This window comes from Leptonotus elevatus, chromosome 10, assembly GCF_054856555.1.
Source record: "Leptonotus elevatus isolate MCC_2025b chromosome 10, RoL_Lele_1.0, whole genome shotgun sequence".
Classification (NCBI taxonomy): Eukaryota; Metazoa; Chordata; class Actinopteri; order Syngnathiformes; family Syngnathidae; genus Leptonotus; species Leptonotus elevatus.
Window position 1 is genome coordinate 19,383,655 of NC_141248.1, and position 16,909 is coordinate 19,400,563.

Genomic DNA, 16,909 nt, shown 5'->3' on the forward strand with positions numbered 1-16,909 from the left:
AAACCAGCCGGAATGGTCAATGTCTGACCAATCTATTGGTTAATCAAGCCAATATGAGCTTAACCTACTAGATTGGTAGTTTTTTGTTTTGTTTTGAGTATGTGATTACATCAATTAACCAGTTATTTAATGAGGTTATTAAATAAAGGAAGAAAAAAAACACGTCCCTTGTTTGTAGTGCTATATTAATTTGAAACTTTACTTAATTTTTGACTTCACACTTTTTTTCCCCCCAAGCACAAAAACAACACATTTCCTTGATTGATAAGAGAAATTTGTTCAAGGTTTTGAAAAAGAGGACAAATGACTCTTTTGGTCCTTTTTTAAAGAAAATGTACATTAAAATGATTCAACTTAATTTGTGTTTCTTAGCATGCCACATTCTACTTTGTTGCTTTGGTCATATTTATTTGATTGAATCCGGAAGAATCAGGCTTTTATGACCTACTTTAGTTGTCTATCAAAATTGCGCCCAAAACGCAAACGTACCTGAACTGCACTTCAAATCACATCTTATAACACGTAAAAAAAAATAAAAATTAAAAATAAACTCCTTGGTGGAGTAGAAGTGGTATAAACCCGTTCTGTCGTAGAGGTACTTGTTGAATGTATCAAATGTGACAGCGTAATTTGTGCCACACGGGACTGAGTCGTGAGGAGGAGGAGAGCTGATGACACCATCAGGCATCCAGAGAAGCGCTCACACTTTCACTTTGGCCGGGCACACTTCACAAAAGCGCAACGTGCTCTTCACTTTGCAATCATCGATGCTTAAAACAAAAATCAAGAAGTCAGGATGTAGGACGGGTGCAGCAATCCTGCCCTCCCCGCCGGACAGACTCTGGTCGTCTCTCTCTCTCTCTCTCTCTCTCTCTCTCCATCCATCCAGCAGCTGAATGCGCTCGGCTCCTCCATCGGCGCAGGAGGCTGTCGATCCGCCGGCAGAGGAGAGGTGTTGCTCGCCGCTTCTTCCCGCTGGATGGGCCGCCATCTCAGCTCGGATTTGACTCCCACCCACTTTTTTGACGGTGAGATAATTGCTTTCTTTGTGACTCCGAACGCGTTAAGGTGATGGGAAACTTTACATATTGGCAACAAAGAAATTGATAAAAAATGTGCTCTCATTTACTTTTTCCCCCTCCAATAAATTATCAAAATCTAATGATTTATGCTTTAAAAAAATCTGAATTTAGATCAGACTTCAACGGGTTGAAACCCTTATTACTCAACAGATGAAGATGAACATTTTAATTTATTATTGTTATTATTATTTTTAAGTGGCAGCACGTTAGTGTATAGTGGTTAGCACATCTGCCTCACAGTAAAGAGGTTCTGGTTTCAAATCTCAGTCCTTCCAACTGTATATGGAGTTAGCCTGTTCTCCATTATGCTTGTAAATAAAAATGTTGGTTCATCCAACCCAGATGGAGCAGCATGGATCATGGTTCGAACGTCTCCCTCACAGTCAAGAGGTTCTCACAAAAGACTGTAATTGATCATAGGTGTGAATGTGAATGGTTGTTTATCTACAGTATATTTGACCTGTCCAGGGTGATACTAAGAAGGACAAACATTATCCAAAATGATGAATGTGTAATCAAATAAGGCAGCCGCAGCACATACAGTGGATGCAGTGATGAGCACATCTGTCTCACAGTGGAGAGGTTCTGGGTTTGAATCTCAGCTATATTAATAAATAATAATGGATTTTATTTATGATGCCTTTTACATCGCAAGATCTCAAAGGGCTACAAGTAGCTCCGACCATCCTTGCATGTCTCTCCCCGTTTGGCTATACTTCTCGTACTACGGTTCTCTGCCACATTCCTTAAACATGTTAGGTTAATTGAAGCCTCTAAATTCTCCATAGGTGCGAATGTGACTATAAGTAGTTGTTTGCCTTTATAAGCCCTGCAATTGGCTGGCAAACAGTCCAGAGTGAACCCTGCTTCTCTTGCCAAAAGTCAGCTGGGATAGACTCCAGCTCGCCTGCGACCCTAATGAAGAAAAGTGATATCAGAAATGGATGGAAATCCACGGATGCAAATCTATTTCAAAAGAAAGCACAATGCTCTCCTGAAAACGGACAAACATTTGTATTCTGGATTTTTGTGAATGCCTCTATTTTCAGATTTTTGTTAGTTCCATATTTGCTAAAAAAAAAAAAAAAAAAAAAATGCGTATTCACTGATCTTATGCTTTGCACAATCAGAATCAGCTTTATTGGCCATGTAAAACACACAAGGAATTTGTCTTCACAGTCACAACCCTTCCAAGAAACATAAAACTGAACAATAACCAACAGAGGGAGACAGAACGGGAAGCTTGCCGGACCGCTATGAGCGCCCCGAATTTCTTAGATGAGAAACGATAACATAAGGAAGGGTGCTGGGGGTTAAGGCTCAACTTCTGCTCTTTTAAAGGGGGAGCACAGCATGAACCTGGAAAAAAAAACAGTACAAACAGCCACATAATGACCGACATTACAACAGAACTCTAGGACTTGCACATTTGGGGGGGGGGGGGGGGGCAGAGGGCAGATGTCATGACAACCCAGACACCGCCGTCACTGGGAAAAGGAAGGTGTGTTAAAGCCAACGAAAGCGATGTGTATGCATTGTGTGGAATCATGTCATGTAAAATGTCCCAGCTGCCACGCCAAAACATATTATCTCATTGCCATGGAGACGGCCTCCGCTGGCCTAATCAGGAACATGAAGCACAGGAGAATGGGGGGGAGTGATAAGGGATGCTACAAGATGGTTTCAAACTCCCGTCTAATAGCCCTACGCTGCCAAAAGATGGCGCCAAAAGCCTTGTCATGCTGCTGAAGTGATTCCAATTACTTGCGGTTTTTCACTATTCACAACAAGCCTCACTCCGTCACCCTCGACGAGCGGGGCTTTACTGTACTGGCTCTACATATAGTGGTAAAAACACAATATCATTTCTCTACTATGCTGCTTCTAATGCCGTTTTATCCCCCCCACCCTCATCCTGAAGATGTCAGCTGATTTCGAGGAAGCCTGAAGGTGAGGAGCGCTTCTTCCAAGACTCGCCATGGCTACGGGAGTGGCAGCCTGGCTCCCCTTCGCCCGGGCGGCCGCCATCGGCTGGATGCCTGTCGCCAGCTGCCCCATGCCGGTGGCGCCACGAGACCACCGTCGCCGGCAAGACGAACTCATTGTCCTCAACGTCAGTGGCCGTCGATTCCAAACCTGGAGGACCACTCTGGACAGGTACCCGGATACCCTGCTGGGCAGCTCGGAAAAGGACTACTTCTACGACGAGGAAACAAAGGAGTACTTCTTTGACCGAGACCCGGAAGCCTTCCGGAGCATCCTAAACTTCTACCGTACCGGGAAGCTGCACTACCCGCGGCACGAGTGCATCTCGGCCTACGACGAGGAGCTGATTTTCTTTGGCATCATCCCGGAGATCATCGGCGACTGCTGCTACGAAGAGTACAAGGATCGGAAGCGGGAGAACCTGGAGCGACTTCAAGACGACCAGGAAGAGAACAAGGATGTCAAGCTGCCCCATATGAACTTCAGAGAGACCATGTGGCGAGCATTTGAGAACCCTCATACCTCCACTATGGCGCTGGTGTTCTACTACGTCACCGGCTTCTTCATCGCCATCTCTGTCATCACTAACGTGGTGGAGACGGTGCCGTGCGGCTCCACCGCCACCCAGAAAGACATGCCGTGCGGCGAACGCTACACGGTGGCGTTCTTCTGCATGGACACGGCCTGCGTCATGATCTTCACGGTGGAGTACCTGTTGCGCTTGTTCGCCGCGCCGAGCCGCTACCGCTTCATGCGCTCGGTGATGAGCATCATCGACGTGGTGGCCATCCTGCCGTACTACATCGGCCTGGTGATGACCGACAACGAGGACGTGAGCGGCGCCTTCGTCACGCTGCGAGTCTTCCGTGTCTTTCGCATCTTCAAGTTCTCGCGCCACTCGCAGGGTCTGCGCATCCTGGGCTACACGCTCAAGAGCTGCGCCTCGGAGCTGGGCTTCCTGCTCTTTTCGCTCACCATGGCCATCATCATCTTCGCCACGGTTATGTTCTACGCCGAGAAAGGCTCCAGCTCCAGCAAGTTCACCAGCATTCCGGCGTCCTTCTGGTACACCATCGTCACCATGACCACACTGGGGTAAGTCATTGAAATGACATTCTCACGTAGAGCTGTAGTGGAGCTACTTGGCCACAGATGGGCACTCTCCAACCACCACCACGTCTAGGGGACGGTTTTGATGAACAGGATTCTGTGGTAGTTACCGCCCTTTCCACAAGGTTGCATTTTACTGCAAAAAAATACAAAATAGAAAATCCAATGTGTCAGTACCCCAAAGTGGCCCGGGCTGCAGCTCTAGTTATTATTGTTATTATTATCAATACAAATGAAAAATAATAAATATCATTTCAAAAATAAATTAAACCTCGTCCACAAATAGGCCCCTGAGCACATTCAGTTTCATTTCAAAGTGTTTGTCAATGCAGTCATGCAGTTACACCTCAAATTGACAACTAGTAAATGTATACGTCGCAATCAAACTTTCTTACACCGTCAAAATAAATAAATAAATAATACCAGCCAATTTAATACACACTATTACAGACTAATGAAATATGAGTGGTTGTTTTTTTATTGTGGTTCATACCAACCTGTGACCTCCCACAAGGAACATATTCACGGCCGCGGTGTTCAGTGTAAGAAAATAACAACTGCTTTGTGAGCAATTGATTTAAAGGCGCCATAAAGTCCACAGCACTATGTTTTGAGCCCGAAGGCAAAGAGTCCCGGGAGGCTTCTTCTGTCACATTTATTATGATTCAACATGCTTAATATTTCACAAGCTCGCCGAGCTCCGCGGCCGTGACCCGCGGGGCGAGCGGGAACGTGCTGCGAAAGTTTGTGCAGCAAAGTGAATGAGTGATGAGTCCCTACCCTTTCTTTTAATGAGAGTCAATACAATATTATTATTTTAAAGGCAGTTTTTGCCATAAATCTTTTAAATGGACCTCATTAGCTTGTGCGGGTGTAACCTAATGAAGTGTGTCCTTCCAATTTGATTTTGGGATATCGATCTCATGTTTCCAGTTAACTTAGTTAAACATCAGTTGGATATCAAAAGGTAGGTTTTACTATTGCAGTTCAAGACACGCTTGGTATGCAAATTGAGAAATATAATTAATGGCTTGTATTTGTAGCCACCTAGGCAGCTGGAAAGGCAGCTGGATTTTTTTTCCCAGTTTTAATTTTCAATTGATTTTCCACTGCTGCTGCTTCCTTTCACACACACACACAATATGAGTATGAGTGGGATTTGTAAATACAGTCAAAACCTCTAATGTCCATAAACAATGAGTCCGGGTAAACACAAAGCGCAATGACTGGAAAAGTTGCTGCTGTTTACTGGAGTTTGCCAACCCTCACTTTTACTGCATTATTAAGCATCTCTAACTTTACTGTTCCAAAGCCACAGAGGCAAAAGCAGGTGGAGGTCCAAGTCGTTACTGGGCTGTACTCAAGCCAACCAGTCCTGACGGGATGATCTGTCACGTCGCACCTCATTTGGTCCGTAATGAAAAGCATGATGTGACCTTGTAACTTTTTACAGACCTGGTACTCGATGCTCGTGCTTGTTTTTTTATGGATCAAACCAAATGTTCACCAGAACGGAAGTGAGCTGGCTGGGTGATTCGCCGGGATTTACTGTACTGGCTATCCATACTGAGCCAAGTTTATTTGTCAGGTTGATTTTTCTTAAATTTTTTTATTAATTTTTTTAGCAACTTTCGTCGTTAAAATCACATCCCTGCTGACATGCACTGCTTACACGATCAACATTGCTGCAGAGTGGATGACGTGGTTGTCATTTTCTTTTTATACGCAAATTTGTGAGGGTTGATACAAATCGTAATTCGCAATCCAAAACTGAACTTGAGATTCTCTTCAATTGAAGACTGCCTGACTTTTCTTGTTCCACACTATTTGTGCATGTATTTCTGCATCCGAAAGGTCCTTTTCATAGTCTTTGGTATCATGCATACAAAAAAACAAAAACAAAAAACTGAGAAATGCCAAGTTGAAAGTATGATGCACAATTGTGATCCGCAAACAATGCCTGTGAGTGAGACGGCATTATGTCCAAGCCACAATAGAGTCTATCCAAGTGTTCTGAGGAGAGAGAGAAAAGGAAAAGAAAAAATCAGCCGCATTGCCATCCAAGGACATCCTCAGAAAAAATAATACTGGATGCATGTTCAAAGCTCAGGCATAAAGAAAGACAATTTGACAAAAATCATACCAAGTAACTCGTCTCACAATCTGTTTTTTTTTAGTATTCATAGTCTGAAGGTGAGAATCTATTTGGACTAATGCAGTTTCATCTTCTAATGCTAAACTTAGTTCCAGCACAGCCTCCACATAAACTGATAATAGCAATATCCTCTCATTATTCTGTTGCTGGCAGCCCACTACTCTTCACCCGCCTTTGATCGTAATAACTAAAACGTCCTTGTCTTCTTTTCCCCGCTAACTTTGTACTGCTGTCTTTTTATTTATTTTTTTCAAACCAATCTCCCCAAGCCAAGCTGTTCAAAGAAAAACAGCAGTAGGTGTAAATAAAAATTATTCATGGCTGATGCTTGGAATTAACAACAAGCCCTCCAATCATGTGCATATGCTCACGCGGGAGGAGTTCAATATGCCCATCTGTCAATACAATATATTTATTGTGAACGGACTCATTGTAACTACAATACAGTATATTCCTTGACTATATTTTTTATGCACTGAGGTGACAAACATGACTGCCTATATAAATAAACTTTCAATGTAGCCTCACTTCTGTAAGCTCCGCTACCCATCCAGTCTGACCAAGGCCAAAGTCAGTGTGATTCTCAAACATGTATTTTTATTTTTTTATAATGGTATGTGAGTATGAGAATGAGTAATAGCAGCGCTAACTATACTAAGCTAGCATTAGCACTGTAAACAAGCCGATGTTAGCCAAGACAGCTACCATATGTTGGTCACATGTCATGCTTTGTATTGGAATGTTACTATAACATTAGATGTTATCAATTAGATGTTTAACTGATTTATTAATGTAGCTAAAAGTCATTTAAAAATGAATAAGAGGTGATCAACCAAACCTATTTTTGCTAATTCATTCAATTCTTTTGCTAGCTGCCAGATGTCAATCTCTTCAATCTGCTTCTGTTTGCTAGTCTTATGCCTCGTTGTTGGCAAATGATAGATGGGTGCAAATGGAGATGGGCATTTATTTTTCATTTTCTGGAGGTGGATATGTCAAAGAAGCAGCTTTGCGTGGTGAGGTTGGTGACAAAAAGTGACGGACCGAAGGCAGGATGAAAAAGCTGACATGACATCAACTATGAACTAGTGTTGTGACGTTCACGTACGTTTCGTTTAAAAACAACGAATCTTTTCAGTGAACGTGAGTGAACGGATCACTTCCTGAAGTGATCCGTCGAGCTTTGCGAACCGGGTGCGTAGACGAACGATTCGATGAACGAATCTTTTGAACGGTTCTTTTTAATGAACTGATTCTAAAGATTCAGTTCGCTTAAAATAACTGTCATGCCGATCACTACTATGAACTGACAGAATGAAACAAACCAGGAAACGATATACAAACAAATCGATGAGACAATGAGGTACATCTGGACACAAAGTGAGTGGCTGGAGAGACCTGATTGGTTGACACAAGGAACAGGGCTGACGAGAACTGGTAGAAATGATGAAACGAAACTACTGGTAAATCTCTTCTAAACAAAGTCAACAAAAACACAGATCATGACACGATGTGCTGGCTGTGAGTGACACCACGTCAGTCACACCTTGTGTCTCTGGTTGTTTTTTCCTCAAGTCTCTTTCAAATCATATTATTGGCATGAGAAGTGGCCAGATAAAACTGATTTATTCACAGATCATTTGACTCATTTAGGAATAAGCGGTTAAAAAAATGGATGGATGGACAATAACAATTGTCAGGTCATACCCATAACGAGCAGGTTTTGTTTGACAGTCCTGGTCCACATCATGTGACCATAGCTAGAGGCAATTTAAAGAGATACTTAGCGAGATATTGGATAAAGTTGGAGAGCTCGTGACAGGCAGATGGAGAAGAAGCAATAAATCCTGACTAAAGCCTTCCTTACCGACGCTGTATTACTGTGCAAGAACACCACATACTTTCCTTTCCATAACACATTCTCATTTCGTTTTTTTGTCTGTCCCTTCCCTGCTGCCTGCAACATGGCCATACAGTATCTAACAAAGTCGAGATTATCAGTTTATTATGCACACGCTCATGAATAATTCACAGTCCACATAAAGCTACTGGTATCACCTTTTTATTTTAGCTCCCTGAATGGAGTCATATGAAATCTTCCATACCTCACTTTTTATATACCTTTTCCACATGCACGTTAACCACACGCCACTGTTTGCATGTCAATCACAGCAGCACACACACATTACGAGGGGAAAAAAAACGTTAGGTGTGTGCTTCTATAGTGCACAGTGAATGCGAGATGACCAACACAGAGCATCAAACAAAACCGAATATGATCTCAACCTAACAAGATGTCTGCTGTAATACAAAGACTGACCTGTGAGAGGCAGCAGGGCTTCCAGATGGATGACAAATACATATGAGAAGAAAGAGAAGTTTTAGAAGGAGAACTAGAAGAAGCTAAGTTTAGTGTTAGCTTATCTGGTAACGACATTGTGGTTGCAAACTCTTCTCCTTGTCCTTTTTATTATAGTGAATGACTGATGATGAGATCTAGTCGTCCCTTATTCAACCAAACCATGACCATTCACATAAGAAATTGCCATTGCAAATATAGAACAGGAACTGAGTTGGTACTGACCCAGTTAGTGACTATTCCGGTGACAGACAAAAACTAAGACCCAGTCCCAATTCCGTGCCTTACCCCTCATCTGGTCCCTCTCCCTTATGAATGCGCGTTCACGCGGACAAAGGAGTTTCCCAATTCTCCGTAAAATGTAGGGGGAGGGTTAGAGACGAGGGCTGCAGGTCCCTCTTCACGAAGATAGATCCCAACTTCCCTCGGTTCTCCTTTACTACAGTCACGCCCCCTCGGCAACACAGGCGGAAGTAATGGCGATACCAGGAAATAACAAAACGCAGGAGACATGTAAAGTATGCTAATATGTATTGAAAGTCATAGTAATAATAGTGGTTTTATTAAATGTTCTATGCTTTCGCAGGAATTGGCACAATTGTGTGTTTTGGTAAACTCTCGCTATTGTCGCGACGTAGCGGATTGGATAGCGATAGTACGTTTCCAATTCTAGAGGGATTTTTTTGGTCTTTGCGTCCCCAAAGAAGTAGAAGGGAGAGGGGAGAGATAAATGAGACAAAAGGTTGCAGGGTGAAGAGGAAGTCATCGGATTGGTCCTTAGTCTGTCACTTTTCGAAGTTACCCGTCATTTGTCAGCAAACCGGGCATCTGCCAGGACTGATGGAATGCAGACCTGTGCAATGAACGCACACCAAACCACAGGATAATCACTCAGGATAGACTTTTGGAGACAACCAACAATTATGCCTTTGCTGAATTTTATTGGAAGCAGGGTATGCTCAAATTTCTTCCGATTATTGCTATGTGTGTAACCGGCTTTACGGTACTTTTACACTATTGGAGAACGATTTTGTAAAAACGAGAAAACCAACAAAAGCATAAAACATGTCAACTTCATTGGCAGATTGTTTTGCTTAAATCAAGAAATACATTCATTATTTAATACTGTAACTTTTTTTTTTTTTTTTAAAGCTCTGTCACAGAACATTTCGTATATTCCTGTTTGCCACAACTGCTGTCATGACACGAGATGTGCTGATGTCTCACATACTCTCAGATTCCGTCATAGTAAATTTGGTCTTGTTTGTCTTTATGGGCATCCTCACCCCGTCTGCGGTGCTTGGGTAATGGGCCGGTGCTGGGGGAGATATGGACAGGCGAAGTGAAGGTGGAAACTAGGCTTAGGTCTGTCCAGGGTGTTAAATCAAGCTCAGGTGGCTGATAAAAGGCTTTGCATTGAACAAAAGCAAGTTTCGCTCGGCTTTCTGTCGGACGGATAGCCTGCTTGATGGCATCACTGGTTGTAAAAGACTGATCTTCCTCCTCATGATTCTCAATGAGCTAATTTTAGAGCAGTGTGAAAGGCATTTCAATTGGAATCTGCTAATTTGATACATGATCCAGACAATACACACATGGCAGGTAGTACAGTGAGAGCGTATTTTCGACCGAGTCTTCCACACCTCAGAAAACACGATTAACCCAATAATGAGAAAATATTAATGAGGTGTGCAGTGGAATCTGACTTGGTTGGTATAATTAGAGTGAGCCTCCCAGTTGTAAAGTCCCGATCCTGGACGTGAGGTTTGTTCTGTAGTGGCAAAGTGAGAAAAAAAAAAATGTTGCCATGCATGTAGGTCATGTTCCCATCGCTGCCTTAATCAGTGGCTATATATAATCCGCTTTCTTCTGAGAGACTTTTAAGATGGCCTCCCTGTGTGCGTTCGCCTCGACGTCTCTATTAGACTAAGTGGACCGGGCCCAGGGGCCAGCGTCAGAAAAAGGGAGAGGTCAGACGTTTATTGGACCTCCTTCGTCAAAAGGAATACGGGAGAAGGAAGATGAGAAAGGCAGAGCGACACTCATTGTTCTTAAATGTAGCTTGCCTTTGGCTCCCAGGAGGTGGGAGCCAAAGCCATTTTGGATATTGCTGAACAAACATGGAAGTAAACAACGAGGCCCTCAACAGGGGCTTTGGACTGGTAAAAGGGAAATTGAATCTTTCAACACATAATAAGCTTTTTATTGCCTTTTCCTCTCTTAAAATATTATTGGGCTATGAAAGAACAAAAAGCAAAACACTTAACTGCATTACTGCACCATCTTTTTTTTTTGTAAACGGGGTCTATTGACGTTCCAGTAACATTTCCAAACAACTACTACAACAAGAAAAGTATTTCTTTGGATGCCATTAAATAGAGTCTTCAATGATAATAAAAAATTCTGCCAACAGCATCTTCGTTTCTTTCTTCTCAGAGGTTGTGTTGCAATTCAGTGGCATGAATAATTGGGCGATTTTGTCGCCTCGTTGAACCCTGAGGTCAAAATGAGTGCCGCTTGTAGGAAATTGGAAATATTGCTGCCTTTATTGGGCCAAAGATGCTCTTGCAGCCAATTTGTCAGTATGGGGCTTTCTAATAATAGCAATGTAATGTAACACAGTGCCAGCGTTATTTCATTCCACACAAAAAAATTCAATTATTGTAAAGAATTGCAGGTACTGTAACACTAAGTGACCTAAATGACCAAAGCTCAATTGATGCTCCTTCCATCTGTCTAAGCATTCTTTAGCAAGTTTGTGAATCACAAGCTTCACAAGTGTACTCATAAGTGTATGTTAATGCAGCAGGTCTGGAAAGTAGAAGACACGGAAAATCCAGACGTCTTTGATTAGCCAAGTCCTTTTGTTGTTTAGAGTTTGGCAGTTGGCTTGGTAGCAGGAAGGTTGAGACCCAAAGGTTGAAAGCTGCTGTTAAGTACAAGTTTTGTGTGACTGCTTGGCCTATTGGGTCGGCGTCTGACTTTGGATCCGAACATTGAGGATTTGAGTTTGTTTGTGGGCCAGGTTTTGGTTGTAAGCTTAGCAACAGGACGGTGAAGACCTTCTTTCAAGGATGGATACCAGAGAAGACTCCATTGAGACGGTTTAGGAAGTTCAGCTCTGGGAGTGAAAAGAAAAAACCCATACTTGTGTCCCTTTGTGGTTGAGGTTTTGTTGGCTTGGTAACAGGAAGCTCCAGACCTCCTTTACAGGATCAGGTCTTTGGGTAACCTGAAGGTTAGAAGCTGCTGTCAATGAGCTGTACTTCATGTGAGTGAATGGCCTAGTGGAGAAGGTTTCTGAGCTTGGATAGCAAGACTGAAGGTTTGAGTCCCTTTGTGGTTAAGGTTTTAGCGATTGGCTTGATAACAGAAAGGTCCAGCCCTCCTTTCATGTATCCATGTGAGAGATCAGTACCCTGAAGGTTGAAAACTGCTGTCAAGTACATGGCCTGATGGGTAAGGCGTATGACTTCAGATAAGAACCTTGAAACTTGGACTACCTTTGTGGTTGATGTTTTGGCTGTTGGTTTTGAAGCAGGAAGAAGGTCAATGCCTTCCTTTAAGTATCAACGCCAGAAGATGCTCCATTGAGGAACTAAAGTCAAAGAAATTCAGGGTTCTCCTTAATGACAGTGACAATAAAAATGTCACTGTGTCCCTGAGTCCCTTAGTGGTTGAGCATTTGGGGGTTGGCTTAGTAACAGGGAGCCCGACTACCTTTTAAGGATCAGATGGATCTCAGGGTACCTATTTTTAAGGTTTGATGCTAGTGGAGGCTCCATTGAGGACCTTGAGTCAGGAAAATCAGCTCATCTTTCATTAGAGTAAAAAGAAACAGGAAACAACTTTGAGTACTTGAGCCCTTTTGCAGTTAAGGTTCTGGTGATTGGCTTGGTGTCAGGAAGGTTGAAACCTCTTTTCCTGGATTGATGAGGTGTCTTTGAGTACTCTGAAGGCTGAATACTGTTTTCTCTCCAGTACATCTACTTCGTGTGAGTGCGTCACCATAAAGTCCATCCATTCTTTTTTTTTCTCATCTCGCCCCTTAGTAGATAACTATATGAAAGCCAAAGTCTTGCCGATATATGTACATGAGTGGCCTAGTGAATAAGGAATCTGAAGTTGGCTCAGAAGATTAAGGATCCCTCCGTGCTTGAGGTTTTACCTTGACAAGTAGAAACATTTGTTGAAACCAACTGAGCTCAGGTTATAATCCGCAAAGGAAGACAAAGTGAGCATATAGATGAGAGGACCTTTGATAAAAGACAGGTACAAGAGGCATTGCGGAATGGATGCTATAAAGAATGTGAGAGGCCCGTGAGGAAGTAAGAGCCTTTAATGCCTCCTGGCAAAGTTTCCTATCTGAAGGGGTTAGCGTCGGGACACAAAGAAGAACCTTGAATGACACCACATGCTCTTTTTTTCTGGCTTATTTTTAGCAGCTTGGCCCTTATCTCGCAACACAGACGGCAAAGGGTCTGACTGGGTACGAGGTATACTGTAGAAAACCGACTGATAACTCTCAACGTACTGCGGCGGAAGATACAGACAGGTCGTCATACAGTTTAAGGTGAAGGGGCAAGACTAGAAAAATAAAGAGACAGAAAAAGACATCTCCTCAAGGACACTTGGACATAATCACTGAGGATCAAATCGGCAACATTTGGGTTGGGAGGCGATCACTCGACCACCTGGACCAGGCCGTCCTCATTCTCGGAAGAATTCTGTCTCAGTGCTCACTGCAAACTATAACTGCCATTACTAACTATTGCAACATGGATACACCTCCAGCAGCACTTTTAGATATTTGTTCTCATTAGATTCTACAACGGTGCCTAAGACGCGCGGCGACTGACAATTGGCTCTTTGAACATGTTCCATCCTTTCGATCAAAGACGGCAAAGGCCCGCTTCTCGGATGACTCTTGAAGATTATCCTGAGCGATTATCCTGTGATGTACGCTGATTTCTTGCCCGGCTCTGCTTATGAAATGGTCAGATCAGACAATCGTAAATAATACAACTGTTCAGTATTTACATTGAGAGTTTGTCTCAATGTTCAGTGATGTAGTTATCAAACGGAATGCACAAAAAAATCTCTCTTCTACATCAAAAAGATGTGAAAGTCTTTCTTCTCTACACTCCCAAACTCTGTGCCATCTTGGAGTAGGACCCCCCCCCCCCCCCCCCGACCCAGAAGGCTTATTACGTTAGGACTTGCATTTCATCAAGTTCATACCTCTTCTTTCCAAGTGTGTTCCAAATTGAAAACCGTTTCACTGTTCCAGTAAAGAGTAAAGTGTCTGTAATGTGCCACATGAAGTTGACGAAACAGAATACATTTTCCAAAAACAGTTGAAGAATATGCATGAAAATAAGATCATGTTTAGTGTCCCGCTTTTGAACGGCGCGACTCAAGATATTGGGAGCAGTACGAAGGGAGAGAGAGCAGCTTGCGTGACTGCTTGTGCTGATTTCAAATTGCTTTGTTTTTTCGAGCAGTAAGACTTGGCAATGTGCGCCCGCAGACGGCAGATTTTCATATCAGGAGCAAAGTGTTTGTTCTAACTCAGCGCATGGAGTGCATTTATAGGTTGTCCATCTAGTAATATTTAAAAACACATATTCATTGACACACAGGCCTTTTAACGGGCTTTTATGGAAACACCGGTTTCTACAATAAAACTAATGGATCCACGCTGCTGTTTGTGAAAGGTTTTTATTCCGCTTGCAGTCTGAGTAGGAAGAGAAAATTAAATCCATAAAATTCAGAGGTCATATAAGGACATTTTCATGGTTAGCTCTCAACGGGCCTTTTCATCCAATAATTCACTGATGCGATAAAAAGCAAGAATTGTATTTTGAATTATACCATATGACAAGACAACCGTGTTACATGTTTTATTTTAATTTCAACAAATGATTGATGGTATATACTTGTTTATAAATATGTGGAACATTTACAATCAATTCATTTAGAATCTAAAGCCAATTTGTACCCAGCAATTGACTGGCGATCAGTCCAAGGTAAACCCCGCTTGCGTTGCCACAAGTCAGCAGTCAGCTAATCAATTAAGCAGCACACCGACCTAGTGGTCAGCTTCTCTGCCTCTCAGTTCTGAGGAAACGGGTTTGAGTCTGGCCTTCCTGTGTGAAGGTTGCATGTTCTTCTTGTGCTTGTGTGGGTTTTCCCGAGGGACACCTGCTTCCTCTCACGTTCCAAAAATGCCATGTTAACTTAATTGAAGAGTAAATTGTCCATAGATGTGATATATATATATTTTTTTTAACTTAATTGTTTTCATTAATTTTAGACAGCAGAATATCGGTGTCAGGTGATTTGAAAGCTGCGCGGTTTAAAAAGTTTGGGAAACATTGTAGTGAAGTGTCAATGCAGTGATTAGAGTCAGACTACTTTTAACAAGGGAATCATTACATTTTGACAAACAGCTGCGGTGAAGATTGGCCACTTATTTTACCGGCGGGGACACAATCCATTTCATTTGTCATCTGCCGCAATTTTTAAAAGCCTTCAAAGTGCCAATTTTTTGACGCGTGATAAACTGCGTCTGTGGAATTCACTTCACCGACTATCTAATCTATTTTGGGAGTTTCAACTGTCTGGAGTGTGAAAACGAGGAGCCAAATTCTCATCGGAGGGACACGAAATCTCCCTCAGGTAAGACTCGTAACCACAAATGAATTCCAATTGCTTCTCCATTGCGGCGCTAAGATGTTTACAACGGCGCACGTCGGGGGGGAAAAAAGTGTGATTCATGCCTCGCTCTTGGCCATTTGTTTTCTTCTGCTCGATGCCCACCGTTTAGGAATGGCAAAAACCAAGTGGAGCAAAACACAATCACAAGCGAAGTGATTCAGCGTAAAAAAAGAGAACATAAAAGTTGTGTAGGTTAGAGTTGTTGTATTAGCGAGATTCATGACAACAGCAACAGCCCGCGACAGCTGTTCATTTTTACATTCTCACGCCTGGACCGGCAGATTGCTTCTCTAATGAGCAACACAGTGATAATGTGTCATGGCGGTAATATTGGGTGCCAACAATGAAATAATACATCAGCTTGTCACAATGTCACGTTGCTCTGTTTGGCGGTGGAAAAACTGGAATTTGGATGGTCTTTTAAACGAAATGTGCTGGAACTTCATGGTCCATTTATCGCTTCATAAAGGCACAAAAATAGTCCTATTAGGAAATATTGTCGATGCACTTGAAAGGGATGCTCAACCCCAAATATTGTAACCATCAAAAAAGTCAAATAAAATGGGACATGTTTATTTACGCTGCACTAGTGACGTATAGGATATCTTTTTTTTTTTTTTAATGATTCATCTATTTGTGTATTTTTTCTTTTTTTACCTATTCTGATTATTTAAATAGGAAGTCAACCCCCACCCCAATTTTTGGGGACAATAATATGTTCTATGCAGCCCCACTAGTCTAAATATGGTATTCTGGTTGATATTGTGTTAGTGGAATATGAGTTCAGCAGCAAAATCCAGCCATTTTTATCCATCTCAGGTGGCGGCCATTTTGCTTTTGGATTATATCTAGTTCTAGTGTTTTTCTTGACTGTATTATTTTTAGCTGTTCTGCTTCTTCTATTGTCATATGCCAGCCACAATATTTAAAGGGATACATGACTCTTTTTTTTGCCGTTTTCAGCAATAAAAAGTTAATATGTTGTCTATAATTAATTTGATATCTTCATATTTTTTTATGTACAATTAATACCTTTAAAAACACATTTTGCCAATTGCTGCCGACTGTAGATGACATCAATGTTGCTCAGGCAACAATCAATCACAGCTTACCTGTTTTCTGAAGCTGAGCTGTGATTGGTCATTGCCTGAGCCCTGAGCAACATTGATGTCATCTTCAGCCGACAGCAAATGGCAAAATGGCCGCCCCCTGAGATGGCTGAAAATGGCTGGATTTTGCTTCATAACTCATATTCCACAAATATAATATTTATCAGAATGTCATGTTTAGACTAGTGAGGTCACATATAACATATTATTATCAAGAAATGTTTAAGGTTGACTTCCAAGTTACGTGTTAGATTCGTCGTTACTTGAAAAATGTGCATATTTTGGAGTAATGCAACATACTGGTAAATTCACACCACATTTCTATATAGTTTGCATTTTTATACAATGAGATAATAATCCCATATCGCCCTCAGGCTTTTGATTTCAG

General features: G+C 42.1%; 1 protein-coding gene across 3 annotated transcripts in view; it reads left to right on the forward strand.

Annotated features, from left to right (window-relative positions):
- Positions 1–726: 726 nt before the first annotated feature.
- Positions 727–16,909, forward strand: part of LOC147167503 (A-type voltage-gated potassium channel KCND3-like) — a 55,181-nt gene continuing 38,998 nt past the window's right edge. For 2 of the 3 annotated variants that reach the window (XM_086087983.1, XM_086087985.1), the window contains exons 1-2: positions 727–1,028; positions 3,004–4,163. In XM_086087983.1, the coding sequence (XP_085944109.1) occupies positions 3,061–4,163 (1,103 nt within the window). In that variant the 5' untranslated portion in view covers positions 727–1,028; positions 3,004–3,060. The remainder of the gene's footprint in view (positions 1,029–3,003; positions 4,164–16,909) is intronic. The other variant, XM_086087984.1, reaches the window with a different exon arrangement.